At 43.7% G+C, this 13,944-nt stretch overlaps 1 protein-coding gene across 3 annotated transcripts; it reads left to right on the top strand.

Moving 5' to 3' along the window:
- Nucleotides 1-4,782: 4,782 nt before the first annotated feature.
- Nucleotides 4,783-11,396, top strand: DDX5 (DEAD-box helicase 5). 3 transcript variants are annotated; one of them, XM_014067014.2, is made up of 13 exons: nucleotides 4,783-4,938; nucleotides 6,199-6,364; nucleotides 6,467-6,563; nucleotides 6,648-6,781; nucleotides 7,119-7,184; nucleotides 7,566-7,707; nucleotides 7,797-7,957; nucleotides 8,125-8,297; nucleotides 8,419-8,529; nucleotides 8,886-8,947; nucleotides 9,026-9,085; nucleotides 10,245-10,469; nucleotides 10,733-11,396. In XM_014067014.2, exons 1-13 carry the CDS (start codon nucleotides 4,931-4,933, stop codon nucleotides 11,104-11,106), a joined length of 1,779 nt encoding a protein of 592 aa, XP_013922489.1. In that variant the 5' UTR covers nucleotides 4,783-4,930; the 3' UTR covers nucleotides 11,107-11,396. The 3 variants fall into 3 exon arrangements, with proteins under 3 accessions (XP_013922489.1, XP_013922488.1, XP_087566377.1); XM_014067013.2 differs by having other exon boundaries at nucleotides 4,807-4,962; XM_087710251.1 differs by lacking the exon at nucleotides 9,026-9,085 and having other exon boundaries at nucleotides 4,807-4,962.
- Nucleotides 11,397-13,944: the final 2,548 nt, after the last annotated feature.

Raw genomic sequence — 13,944 nt, forward strand, 5'->3', positions numbered from 1 at the left:
AAACCAATAGAAAATCACATCATGGCAAAGGGTGGGCAAAGGGGGAACAGAAGATTACAAGCTGCATGGCATTGGGAGGGGGAGAGAGGGAACAGAAAGCTATAGCACAGCATAGGGGGGGAGGAAGGGCATGTGTGGGAGTAGGCTCACACAGTTCTTGTTACATTAGGCTGCATAGTGAGTTATGACCGTTAGGCAATGTTTTTGCATCCCTGTGTATGTGTGTTTCAGACAGCCGAAGCTGTCCTGCACGCAAACATCCAGAATGAATTCCAACAGTTTTTCCTGCAAAGGAAAAAGTTAACAGTCTTGTGTTAACACACCTTATTTCTGATTGTCTTTTTCCTGATTTGTCACATGGGAGCAGAACAGTATGTGCTAGGATTGTTTTAATTACATTGTTGTGATGTTGTTTAGCACTAGAGTTCCCTGAAACTCTGCAGTAACTACTATTCTGTCACTGTGATGCAACTGTAATTCGTTGCTTAGAAAATATGCTATTTTCTAATTCTTTTAATTTTATTTAACATCTACTGTGCTGTTCCAGATCTAAAATACTATGTTTGCTTGTTTTATGTTAGGCTCAATCATCAATAAAAATCTTGTTTTTTCTTCTTTCTTAGTTTATTAAGTTTCCCTAAACAATATATTTGAGAAAGTAAGCTTTTTTCTTGTGTGAATGTATTACTATTCTTGTACTATTACTTTATTGCTGATGTTAGCAACTAAAATAGGTTAAGCAGAATATACAGCATATTATTAATGATCTGACTCTTTGACTATGCAGTATTATAACAATGTAATTAAATTCCTTTATATTAAATATACATATTGTTGGACTGGGCATTCAGATCTGTAGGAAGTTAGCATCCACCCCTCTCCTAGGAAAATGAAATATTTTAGGAAATATTTAGGAAATATTAAAAGGGCAGAATATTTCCCCTAAAAGGGGAGGCAGAAACTCACCCCCCACCTTTGTCAATGGGCCATTAAGGCCTGGGCCAGTCTATTCTACATAACAAAGATCTACCTCCTTCATAACAGGAATCCCAAAGCCCTTTCAGTACATCATCACCCAGCAAAAGTCAACCAAGCAAAAGTCAACCAAGCTTGGAACTCAAGACAGCCTACAGAGTTGCTCCTGCATGAACCCATGGGAGTCTGACAACCAATCATAATACAAGCTCAAATTCAAAAGCCCAGAGAGGGTATAAAACTCAGGCACTCTCAGCATCTCTGCCCTTCAACTATTTTTTTGCACAACAGCAAGCCTGTAGAACAGACTGGATTGGAATAGTGGGACTAAAAGTCCAGTGAGCTTTCATAATTGGGAATAGAATGGAATTTGTTATGTCTCATTCCTAATTCACCCTCTGAACTATTCCCAATTCTGGTTCTCTTAAAAACATACTGGAAGAACTCTGGTAAGCAACTCCTCAGCCAGTCTGAATATTTCATTACATTAATGGTAGCCACTACATTTATTATACAACCAGATACTTCTTTCTTTGCAAAAACTCTCATCGGACAAATGAGGTTTTTTTCAGCACATGTCAATTGTGTGGCTTTCCTGTAGTTTCATGTTTTACCAAATGGATATTTATGTGGTGGAATGAAAACCAGGCATACTTTTCCTGCCAAAACAGAGATTAGACATGAAAGTTTTGCTGATTTTTAGAGAGGTGGCTGTGCTTCCTGAACTCTGTTTTATTCATAGACATGCCTTACAAATACTACAACACTATGACGTTGGCATGGAACTGATTGTACAATAAAGCACAATGACCATATGGACACTTCAATAAAGTTGTATGTTAGAGCAAAACTGGTGATAGAAACAACCATGTGGCAATCCAAGTGAGAACAAGTTCATTCATTTGTATAAGAATGCTAAGTGCATTAAATAAGCATGAAAGCAGAACTGAACATTAGATAAACATGAAAGCAGAAACTGAAATCCAGGATTTGGTGGTGGTGGGGTTGTTCCTTGCTGCTCTCTAAGCTTGCTTGTTTTCTTGCAAACACTTCATTACCCAAACTAGCAACATTATCCGTGTTACGGATTGTGGTTTTCTGTCAGTAGCTTGCCCTATCAGTGATGGTGGAGGCAGTCTTAGAGATTCTTTGGTTGGAATGTTGTCTCTGGAAATTTTAGGATTGGGATATTATTTGATTCTTGATTTGATGTTAACCTTGGAGTTAATCTATGCTGATTGCTGGTGGAGAGGTGTTTGGGTCTTTTTGTTCCCTTTTTGGCTGGTTGATTGTCTCTTTTGCATAGTCTATAGCAGTGTTTTTCAACCACTGTGCCGCGGCACACTAGTGTGCCGCGGCACAGTGTGAGGTGTGCCGTGGGAAAAACACTCGCCCCCCCCCTTCCCCCCAAAATCGTTTTTAAAATGCCTCTGTTGTCTTGGGAGCCTTTGGGGCGAATTCGCTTAATCTCCCGCCGCTGTCGTCCCTTTCACCCGAACCAGAGCTACGGCAAGCCCCGTGGCCGTTGCACGCGTGCGCGATCCTATTTTCTCCAGGGGACGACGAGCCCGAGGGAGGGAGCCGCGCAAGGGTGGGGCTTGTCATTGCAGGCTCTGGGCTGACCCTGCCTGAGAGCAGCTGCAGCTGCAAGCCAAGAGAAATTGAGAGAGAGGGAATGTGCACGTTGCATGAAGGCGGCGGCGGAGGAAGCAGCCCGGTGTCGCTGCTCGCCTTTCCCGCTCTGTGCTTGGGAGAATGTGTGTGTGTGTGTGAGCAGCCACCGACCTCTTCCTCGCCCGTGGAGTCGCAGGAGGAGGCCGAGCAGAAACGCCCCCGCATCGCGCCACCCCTGCAGGAGACAAGCGGCAGGAGACAAGCTTGCTGCGGGCCGGCAGCTCTCGGCTGGATGAGCGGCAGGATGACCCGTGCCAGCCGACCTTTTCGTCAGCAGGACTCCGTGGTGCATCGGGGGAGGCGATTCCTGTCTCTTCGCCCCGCTGGCTCTCTCCTCCACGCCGGCCAACTACCGTGTGGCTCGGGCGGGGCGTGCGGCGCGCCTGGGATGCCGCTCTGCCCCGCGAGCGCCTCTGGGGCTTGAGACCCCCCCACCCGCCGTCGCCGCCCGCCTGCTCGCTCCCGCTGCCGCGCCGTACGTGAGCCCGTGCTGGGTCCGACCGGCCGCCCTCCTGGACAGCCGGAGCTGCGGGGGAGACATTTCGCGCGGCGCATTCCGTTCGGGGCAGGTGGCAGGTTTCGAGCGCCGCCTCGCCGCGAGCCTCGACAGAACAGGATGCCCCGAATTGGAGCAAAAGGGGCGGCGCGCGACCTGGTGTCCCGCTTGTCAGGCAGCGACCCTGGAGCCGCGCCAACTGAGGCAAACTGATGTGGGGACCAGGAGCCCACAGCCCGCCCGCTCTCCGCTGGGGCACAGGGGCCCTCTCGCTGGCTTCAAGCCAAAGATGCCCAGCCCGGCCGACGGCTCCAGGGAATAAACGAAGAATCACTACCAGGGCCAAAGCGCCCCTCTCGTCCTCAAACGTCCAAGGGAGCTGCAGTCCCGCGGGGCCAGGGTCCGCCAGGAGCCCTGCGCGGCTGAGAAAGGAGTCTCGTCCGCCGCCCGGCTCAGCCCAACCCGCCCCTTCCAACGGCCCGACCCGAAGAAAGGGAGGGAAGCGGGCTGGGGGGGGTAGAGGCTGACCACTGGCGGTGTGGGTAGCGGAAGAGAGATCCCCGTTTGGACAAAGGAGGTCCTCACCTTCGCTCTCCAAGACTGCCCCGGGCAGCCGCCTGCCCATCACCAATGCTCCCTTCCCTGGAGGAGGGGAACCCAGAGGCAGCCCAGGCTGCCAGGGGCTTTCTCAGGATGGGACAAAGGTGCCGCTCCCCTTCCCTGATTGGAGTGATCAGCTTCGTGGATGTCACTTTGGCCCTTCCTGCAGCCCCTTCAACCTTCACTGGGCAGGGAAAGATCCTTCCAAGCTGACCGGGCAGGGGACCCTCCCCTCCCCCCCCCCCACTGCTTGGGTCCTCCTTTCTGTCTTCTAGGGCCTAGAATTACTTTATATATAGTCAATATAGGCACAGAGTTAATTTTTTTTAACATTTTCTAATGGTGGTGTGCCTCATGATTTTTTTCATGAAAAAAGTGTGCCTTTGCACAAAAAAGGTTGAAAAACACTGCCTTAGGATGCTTTGAAGGGCTTTAGTTGGCTTGTGTGCTATGCTCATTCCATGTGGTTGTAGTAGTTTGTTGGTGGTTTCTGAGATGTACTTATGTATGGCAGTGTGACTCTTTTTAGGGTTTGTGTTGGTGCTTTACTGGGTTGAGCTATCAGGGACTTTTTGATAAAGTTGCGTGGAAATCCAGGATGCTCAGAGGCTTGACTCCTACAAGAGACTCAAATTTTTGCTTATATTGTTTTAAAAGACAGCCAAATTCCTAATAAACGAAACACGTTAGGGTCTGAGCAAGCGTGAGCAACTCAAGTTCTGAAATAGAGGGCACGAAGCGGAAAAACAGGCAAATGGGGGAAGGGCAAAGCTTACACAGAGCTGTAAGTGACGACATCATGAGCTGGGCTTTTCCGTTTGTTGGAGATGAAAAAGGCAATCGGCCTCGCCAGCCGACCAGCTCCTTCCACCTCACAGAAGGGCACTTGCTGAGCTCATAGGCTACAGCGCACGCGCCACTCGCCTCGTAAGTCCCGCCTCCAAGGAAAAGCGGAGAGAGCCCTTCAGCCATTCGAACAAGAACTCAGAGCACAGAAGTGGGCGGGACCTTCAGTGACGCCAGAAGCCGGCTTCCCGACATTCGTGGCGGTGCCGGGTATATAACCGGCATCCGGCTGCTCGGCCACTCCCCATTCAATCGCCCTCGTCATCGGCTTCAATTTCGGTTGCGGACTTCTCGATCCCCGCTCTGTTAAAGGCCGCGTTCGTCGCCGTCGTCGTCAACATGCCTGGGTATTCCAGTGAGAGGGACCGCGGGTGAGCCGTTGGGGGCTCGGTTGAGTCGGCTCGGCCTCTGCCGAGGCTCAGCCATTTCTTATGCCGGGTGGCAAGCTGGAGCGTTAAAATGGCGGCGGAGGCTTAACGCGCCGTTTTCCCCAGCGCCGCCGATGGCCGCGCGCGTGACGGGAAAAGGCGGGGGGGGGAAACAATCGGCGCCCGAAGCCTCTCTGGAAAGGAGAGCCGAGCGCTTCGAGAAATCCTTGGAAGCCGCGGCCGGATGCCGAGGCCTCGGAAAGTCGGAGGGGGAAGGGGCGAGGGAGAGGCGGTAGGATTTTTTGGGGGGGGGCAGATGAACGGCATTGGCGGGGAAAAAGGGACGAGAAGGAAGCGGTGCGATTAAAATCATCGTCTTTGCCGCGTTTTCGTCGAAAGCGGCTTCCTTATGTCTCACAAAAAAATGGTCCCCGGCAGTGTTAATGGTTAGCCCCGCCATGCGGTGGCTGAGAGGAAAATCAAAATGCCGGCGGCGGCCGCTTCTGCTGCCGTCGTCGTCTTTGTTCTTCCTCTCCGCCTGCTTCTCTCTTATCCCCGCCCCGGCGTTAAAATGGACGCGCCGACGGAAAATGTGGCGTAGACGGAAAAAAAAAAAAGACAAAAGCGAGGAGAAGCCCCCCTGGAAACCCGCTGGACCCGAATTCCCTTTTGTGTGGGAGGGCGCAGCGCCGGCCGGCCGCCCCCTTCGTCCCCCGCCATCGCTTCTTGTTTTGCGGCGTGGCGCAGAGAGAGACAAAAGGGGAGCCAGAGGCGGGTAGCGAGGCTGATTTACTTGCGCGGAGGGGACGACGCTGCTTTTCCGACATAGCGGTCGGAGCTTTTAAAGAAACCCCTTTGGTATCCGCCGGCGCTTGCGCACAAACCTTCCCTCCCACGCCGTGCGAGAGAAGCCTTTTTACGAATCTCTTAAAGAAACAATCCTGTTGCCTGGAAAGCCAGCTTCTTGTTGAAATCGGGCAGGTTTCGTAATTCTTTCCCGCCCACTTCGGAGCCTGACGCAGAGAGGGAGTTCCAAACAATTAAGACGTTTGTTTAGAAGATAATGTGGTTTGGATTGATCCACTCCCCCACCTCCCGCTGGTTTTTCTGGTTGTGCTTAATTTTGGATTAATTTTGAGGTTTGGTGATAATAAACAGTGCAGTACCAACATTTGTTTTGTAAAAAAAAAACCAGCATGGCTTAAGCTTTTATTTATTTTTGGTAATTTGCTTTTGCAGGTTTGGTGGCCCTCGTTTTGGAGGAAGTAGAGGGGGATCTTTAGGGGGGAAGAAATTTGGAAATCCTGGAGAAAAGCTTACCAAGAAGAAATGGAATATAGATGAGCTTCCTAAATTTGAAAAAAATTTCTATCAGGAACATCCCGATGTTGCTCGGCGTGCTATGGTATGGAAACATGTCTTGTATTTTAACTTTCCCTGTAGTCTAGAAGCAGTATTGGTTTTTGTAAATGTTATCCACTGAAATGATATTTTGCTTTCTTTGCAGCAAGAGATTGAACAGTATAGAGCAAGCAAAGAAATCACTGTTAAAGGTCATAACTGTCCCAAACCAGTTATGAATTTTTATGAAGCTAATTTTCCTGGTAAGAAAATAATACTGATAATGTAGCCTGGCAGTTTTAAAATGGATTTTTGGACTGTTAATTAGAAAGTGTTTTATCTTCTAGCAAATGTTATGGAAGTAATCCAGAGACAGAACTTTACAGAACCAACTGCTATTCAGGCTCAAGGCTGGCCTGTTGCTTTGAGTGGACTAGATATGGTTGGTGTAGCACAAACTGGATCAGGGAAGACACTGTCGGTAAGTAGTTATTGCTGTTCTTGACATATCTTAAATTAATGAAACATATTAGAGAGCCGAGGTGGTGCAGTGGTTAGAGTGCAGTACTGCAGGCCACTTCAGCTGACTGTTATCTGCAGTTCAGCGGTTCTAATCTCACCGGCTCAAGGTTGACTCAGCCTTCCATCCTTCCGAGGTGGGTGAAATGAGGACCCAGACTGTGGGGGCGATATGCTGACTCTGTAAACCGCTTAGAGAGGGCTGAAAGCCCTATGAAGCGGTATATAAGTCTAACTGCTATTGCTATTGCTATATTGTTAAGAGGATTCACAATCACCCATTTTCTTTTCCTTAATAGTATTTGTTGCCAGCCATAGTACATATAAATCATCAACCATTCCTAGAGAGAGGAGATGGGCCTATTGTAAGTATTTGAACCTATGACTCTTATTTTGGGAAGGAGGGAGATGACTGTTAGTTTTGATTGTCTCTGCAATACAGTAGCATTCTTGGTATAATTAAGTTGAAATTTGGCTATTTCCTAGTGGGAAAATATAATCAGTTAATTTTTAGCATTACCTTTTAAAATCAAATTATATTTCAAGGCATCTCTTAAATGAAGTAATGTACCTTCCGGGCTGGAATCGGTGAAATAATGCAAATTATATTGATTGTAACTAAAAACCTATTGATATCAATGGGTTTGTTTGATACAACTAAGCCTTGGTTATAGTATTTAATATAACTTAATAGCAACAAGTTCAGTAATTTTGTCTTAATTTTGTATTTGTATTTCTCTCCATAGTGTCTGGTGCTGGCACCGACTCGAGAATTGGCTCAGCAAGTGCAGCAGGTGGCTGCAGAATATGGTAGAGCTTGCCGTTTAAAGTCTACTTGTATTTATGGCGGTGCTCCAAAGGGACCACAAATACGTGATCTAGAGAGAGGTATTAAAAAGGATTGTTTAGCAGATTTCTCCTAAACATGATTTAGGAAATTATAGAACTGTATCCACCACATTTATTACTTCTTTCAGGTGTGGAAATCTGCATTGCAACACCTGGTAGACTCATAGATTTTTTAGAAGCTGGCAAAACCAACCTACGGAGATGCACTTACCTTGTTCTTGATGAAGCTGATAGAATGCTTGACATGGGATTTGAACCTCAGATCCGAAAAATTGTTGAACAGATTAGAGTAAGTATCAATATTCATGCTTGATAATGTGCTGAAGGATAGGTAATTCTGCCTTGCAACATGCTTGTTTCAGATTCTGTAGGTAGCGATTGAAGTAGCTAATAGCAATAGCACTTAAGACTTATATACCACTTCACATACATTGTTAAGTGTTAATTTACTTCTAGCCTGATAGGCAGACACTGATGTGGAGTGCAACATGGCCTAAAGAAGTTAGGCAGCTTGCAGAAGACTTCTTAAAAGAATATGTACACATCAACATTGGGGCATTGGAGCTAAGTGCAAACCACAACATTCTGCAGATAGTGGACGTTTGTCATGATGTAGAGAAGGATGACAAGTAAGTAAATTTGATTGATTTTCTTCATAGTGGTGGCATAGATTGATTTTTATATGGTATACTTTTCAATTTTATTAAATTTTTAGTCAATTTTATCACTAAATACTTTCATTGTAATTAGGCTTATTCGATTGATGGAAGAAATTATGAGTGAAAAAGAAAATAAGACAATTGTGTTTGTGGAGACCAAAAGAAGATGTGATGATCTAACAAGAAAAATGAGGAGAGATGGGTAAGCAATATCTTTCTTTAAAATAATTGGAAGAAATAGGCTTTATATCTGAATTAATCTCCTTCATCTTTAATTCTCTAATACTTCTAGTCCATGCCTGTAGCCTTTCTCTAGCCTTACTGCCTGAAATTGGGTACTGGGAAAGGAGACTTAATTGGATACTGTGTCTTGCATAAAGCAGTATTGTCATACTTTCTTTAAATTATGATTCTGCCCACACAGCAATTCATTCCTGCACAAAATGGAATATTTTTTCATGCAGGAATCCTATACATTTCTGATTGATGTGACAAATGGCACTATCAGTTGAGCTACTGGTTTGAAAAAGTGATATATGATGTTAAATATAATTACAGGTGGCCAGCAATGGGTATCCATGGTGACAAAAGTCAGCAGGAGAGAGACTGGGTTTTAAATGGTGAGTAAAAAAGATAATAAACAATAATTCTGCAAAATATTTAGTGAGAAGCAGACTAATCCTGGCTATTTCTTACAGAATTCAAACATGGGAAAGCTCCTATTCTGATTGCTACAGATGTTGCCTCCAGAGGTCTAGGTTAGTACAACTCTAGTCCTGGGTGATAGAGTTTTTTTTTAAAGAAAGTTAATTGCTTTCTTTAACCTCTGCGTTTTTCTAAGTTTTTTCACATAAAGGTGCAGTCTTTGTGGCAAGGCCTAGGCATGACTATCGGAGGACTCGAGGGGGATGGAGGTCTAGTGGAAGTGATCGTCTGGACGCTTCCAGTCCAGTAGAGAGGTGAAAGTTGATCATTGTGTGCCAGTAATCTTCAAAAGGCAAAGACTAAAACTACGGTCCCATAAACTGTTCTCTCAAACGGTAGCTTCATTCACGGTTCACTTTTGCCCGGTTATTTCTACTGTTCCATGCTTTGCATGACTTGCCATGGTGCACTGCTGTTTAGTCTGTGTGCATATTGTTTGCTGTGGTCCGTGAGTCTTTGGATTTCAGTGAGTTTGCTGAAATGTTGAAGAATAATCAAACTTCAGTGGCCTGGTATTTTTCCCCCAACCTTTGAAATGGAGAGAGCAGCTTTAAAATGTACTGAGCCTTGAACAAATTGGTGAGTACTGGCACATGAAATTTGAAAGTCCACCTCTCATTTACAAGTTGGGGTGGGAAAGCAAAGTGGCTTTTCAAACCTGGAGTTCCTCCGTCACCTATACCCTAACCGTCATGTCGAGACCTGCCAGAGAGAGAGACACTCAAGTGAACGCTGGCTTCTTGGAAGCTCTTGCCTAGACGAGACACAGTGCATGAAAACAACTTGATGACCTTTCGGGGACAGGTATGTTTTTCTTGCAGCTGCGGTTAAAAGGTCTTGGCAAGATGAGCAGTGTGGCCCTCTTTTTGAGCTTCTGGTGCGTGGCAAGACCTCATGTTTAAAGTGAGGTCCTTGGGAGCACATGAAGAGGCTACTGTGAACTTATTGGTCCTACTGCAAGAAGCGTTCAGATGTCACTTGACTTGTAGGGGCACTCTGGTAAGGATTTAGATCATGGGATAAATTGCAAAGAAGTTCAGAGGGAAAAGTACATCGATGCTCAATTTTTCTTTTTTCTTTTTTGGAATAATTAACATTATTTTCAGCAGTTACCATCTTAAGATCTGTTACTATCTAACTTGCTTTTTCATCTGACTGTTGTGGTGTGCAAAATTTTGTACATTGCTTTTGCTGCACTGCAACATTTTACAGATGTGGAAGATGTGAAATTTGTCATCAATTATGACTACCCAAACTCCTCTGAGGACTATATCCACCGAATTGGACGAACTGCCCGCAGCACCAAAACAGGCACAGCATACACATTTTTCACACCTAATAATATAAAACAAGTAAGCGACCTCATCTCTGTACTTCGTGAAGCTAATCAAGCAATCAATCCCAAATTGCTCCAGTTGATTGAAGACAGAGGCTCAGGTAATTATGACTTGCCTACCCATTGATTCTTAATTGCCTTTTAGCTTAAATATTTCAGTGCCTGAAATAGAGATTTTTGGTAATGGTGTTTGGCAAAGATACATTTTTAGTCCTTTAATTGTATTATGTAAAGATATGTTGAATCTGAGCATGTTTCTGTTGAATGGGAAGTACTATAAGCCTCCAAAAAGAGCCCCTTTGGAGGAAGAAACTTGGGAGTAGGAGAGGCTCCTGTTAATTTTCCTTTTTATTTCATTTTACAGGTCGCTCCAGAGGGGATCGACGTGACAGATACTCTGCGGGTAAAAGAGGTGGATTTGGTTTTAGAGAAAGGGAAAACTTTGAAAGAACCTATGGTGCAGTGGGCAAGAGAGACTTTGGAGCAAAAGCACAGAATGGTGGCTTTGGTGCTCAAAGTTTTGGTAACGGAACTACCTTTGGTAGCAGCTTTGGCGCAGCTGGCATGCAAGGTGGATTTAGGGCTGGCACTTCAGCCTATCAAAATGGCTACGACCAGCAGTATGGAAATAACATGGCAAACATGCACAGTGCAATGAACCAACAACAGTATGCATACCCTACAACTGGTGGTACGCCAATGATAGGTTATCCAATGCCAGCAAATTATACCCAATAACTTAGTCTATTTAAATGTCTTGTTTTTCATAATTGCTCTTTATATTGTGTGTTGAAAAAAGATAGTTATTTAATATCTTATGGAACATGCAGAAAGATCTGCAGTGCAGCAGTAACAATGGTGCACTTTTTCCGCTATTTAAGTTGAATATTCTCTACATTCCTTGAATGATTTTTAGTTTTTTGTACTAGAAAATGCAGACTGTGTTTTCACAAAGTAAATGTACAGTGATTTGAAATAACAACTGGAGGCATTGCATGGCCTTCCAATAAAGGTATTTCAAAACAGAATTGTCTTGGTATTTGAGTGATTATATCGATCTAACCCAAAGCTAGTTTGTTAATACTACAAAGGCCACGTATTTGATGCAGTGGCTGTGAAATTTTTGGAAACCAAAGAAAGAACTACCTGTATCTCTTTCAAGCCCTTTTGAGACTGACTTGGCAATTCTCAGATGGGGATCAATGAGCAGGAACTGATTCATTATGTCATTGGAAAATATTTCTTCTTTTCCCCAGCACTGCTTTGTGAAGCTACATGGGAAATAGACTGTTACAGGGCAAGTTGAACCTTCAACGAAGATAATTTTGGAGATTTATAACTGGGTTCCTGAATTTTGGGGAATAATTCAAAGGGATATAAACATCATGAAAACTTAATACCTTTTAATAAAAGATGTCAATAGTAAATGTTCTACTATACTAGGGTTTTTTCCCCCCCATGACTTTAAAACTGCTCTTCTCTTGCTGTATAAACCACCCAGATTCCTGATATGGGCAGATTACAGCTTCAGATACTTAGGGGCCTAAAATGGTTTTGGGAATTAGATATTCTAAATACAACCATAAGGGCTGAACACTGCCAAACACATTTCTAGAGATTTTGGGCATTGGATTCAGTGTTGACTCCTGTCTATCTTAGCTAAGTCTGCAGTTTTTGGCAACGTTGCCTATCTCCTAGGATTGACAAAGTGACTGGCCCAAGGCCATCCAGATGATTTTGTGTTTAAACGCGAGGCTTAGAACTCAAATATCACAGACTACAGCCTTGATCCCTGATGGAGTTATTTTAGGATTAAATATTCAATATGTTAAGAAATAAACTTGCGTTTCATGGAAACATAAATGTTTGAGTTAATACGTTTCAACTTGCCCATAATGCGATTCTGTTGCATGATAGAAATTTCCTCTGGCCCTGTTGAGTCACTGATTCTGTCAATCCAAATCTTAATTTGCATAGGTTTCCAGATGTTCAAGGAGATAAATGAATTCTTAAAATAATATTGACATGGGGACAAAGAACCTAGTTATTTAAAATTGGCCTTAAGCATTCAAATAGTACTGAAGTATTTATCTTCACTGTTGAAACGTATAACCTTAAAATATGCATGCAGTACTTCAGGCTTCATGAAAAACACTAAATGCAAAGTACAGATGTTATTTTAAGTAGAAGTGAAAACATGCTGATATACATCACACACTGATTTTTGCTAATTTTTTATTTGCAATATAGAATAGTACTGTAGTGGGGTTTTTTTTCATGGTAGTTGAGAATGACCATTGTCTTGCAACTTTTTTATGTAGCCTGTATGTAGCTGGTTCTACATGGATATAAAATGTATATTTTCCCTTTGCTGGGATAGGCTATCTTTTTTTCCTTGGATTTAACTGTAGATATTCTATTGCTATCCTGAATCTTAAAATAGAATACCAAATAACATCTCACAAACAGGAGAAATGTATTAATCAGCCTTCTGCAGATCCCAATTTCTGGCTGAAGTGTTTAAATCTGCAATAGTTGAGCAGCAGTAGAAAGTGCTCCACATTAGTATAGGCTGTGGTTTTAATTGGTGATGGGATTTCAGATACTGCAAATTGTAATAAATACAATCATTCTAAACCATATTAAGGATTAATGGAGTAATTGAAGATGTGACATTTTTATACAGGAATCCATGAAAAGAATGGCATTTGTGACAAGCCCCCACTCCATTACGTTTTTTTATTTCAATGTTACGGAGTCAAAAACATGGCCAAATTTACTATTAATACATTTTCTTGGGTGCTGTATTTCCTGTGCATTCTGTTCTTATTGGCTGTTCTGTTCAGTTACAAATTGGAAGTAATAGTTGGGAGAGATGTGCATACGCCTACAATATAATCCAAGGTTAAAATTGGAGATGGGGGTTAAATTTGAGGGATTAAGAGTAAGGATGCTGCACTGCACTTCCATCTTTCATGTATAATCCTATATAGTGCATGTTAAATTAAGTAAAGAGGCTTCCAGTCCCTGCAGGGCTCTCATAGAAGTATGATTAGTGGTGGTTGTGAAGCAATGGTAAAATTAGAACAATTTAGGTCAACCTTCCCTAACTTGTCTTCTATAATGTTTTGGATTCTTACTCCCGCAAAGGCATGCCTGCTAACTAGAATTGAACAGTCAGCCTTAAAACCATTTGTTTAGTGACCATTCAAAGTTGCAGTGGCACTGAAAAGAGACTTATAGCTGGTTTTCACACTGCATCATTGCAACTTCTCCAAGATCACATAATTTAAAATTTTGGCACCTGGCATGTATTTATGATGGTTGCTCGGCCCCCGGGCCATGTGATCACTATTTGTAACCTTCCCAGCTGGCAAGTCAATGGAGGAAAACAGATTCGTTTAATGACCGCATGATTCACTTAACTATGGCAAAAAATATTGTACAATGGGACACATTTCACTTAACTGCCTTAATAATTTTGGGCTCGATTGAGGTCGTAAGTCGACTACCTATATTGAAATACAGCTACTAGTCGTTTTCGGAAAAACCTGTGTTAACGACTGCTGAAAATAA

The sequence above is a fragment of the Thamnophis sirtalis genome, unplaced genomic scaffold, assembly GCF_051295495.1.
Source record: "Thamnophis sirtalis isolate CommonGarterSnake01/CBP01778 unplaced genomic scaffold, rThaSir2_p1.2 scaffold_3, whole genome shotgun sequence".
Lineage (NCBI taxonomy): Eukaryota > Metazoa > Chordata > Lepidosauria > Squamata > Natricidae > Thamnophis > Thamnophis sirtalis.

Coding starts and splice junctions, on each gene's coding strand:
- DDX5 (XM_014067013.2), top strand. CDS start 4,931: ATGCCTGGGTATTCCAGTGAGAGGGACCGCGG. Junction 8,530..8,885: donor AGAAAAATGAGGAGAGATGG/GTAAGCAATATC, acceptor ATATAATTACAG/GTGGCCAGCAATGGGTATCC. Junction 10,470..10,732: donor GATTGAAGACAGAGGCTCAG/GTAATTATGACT, acceptor TTCATTTTACAG/GTCGCTCCAGAGGGGATCGA.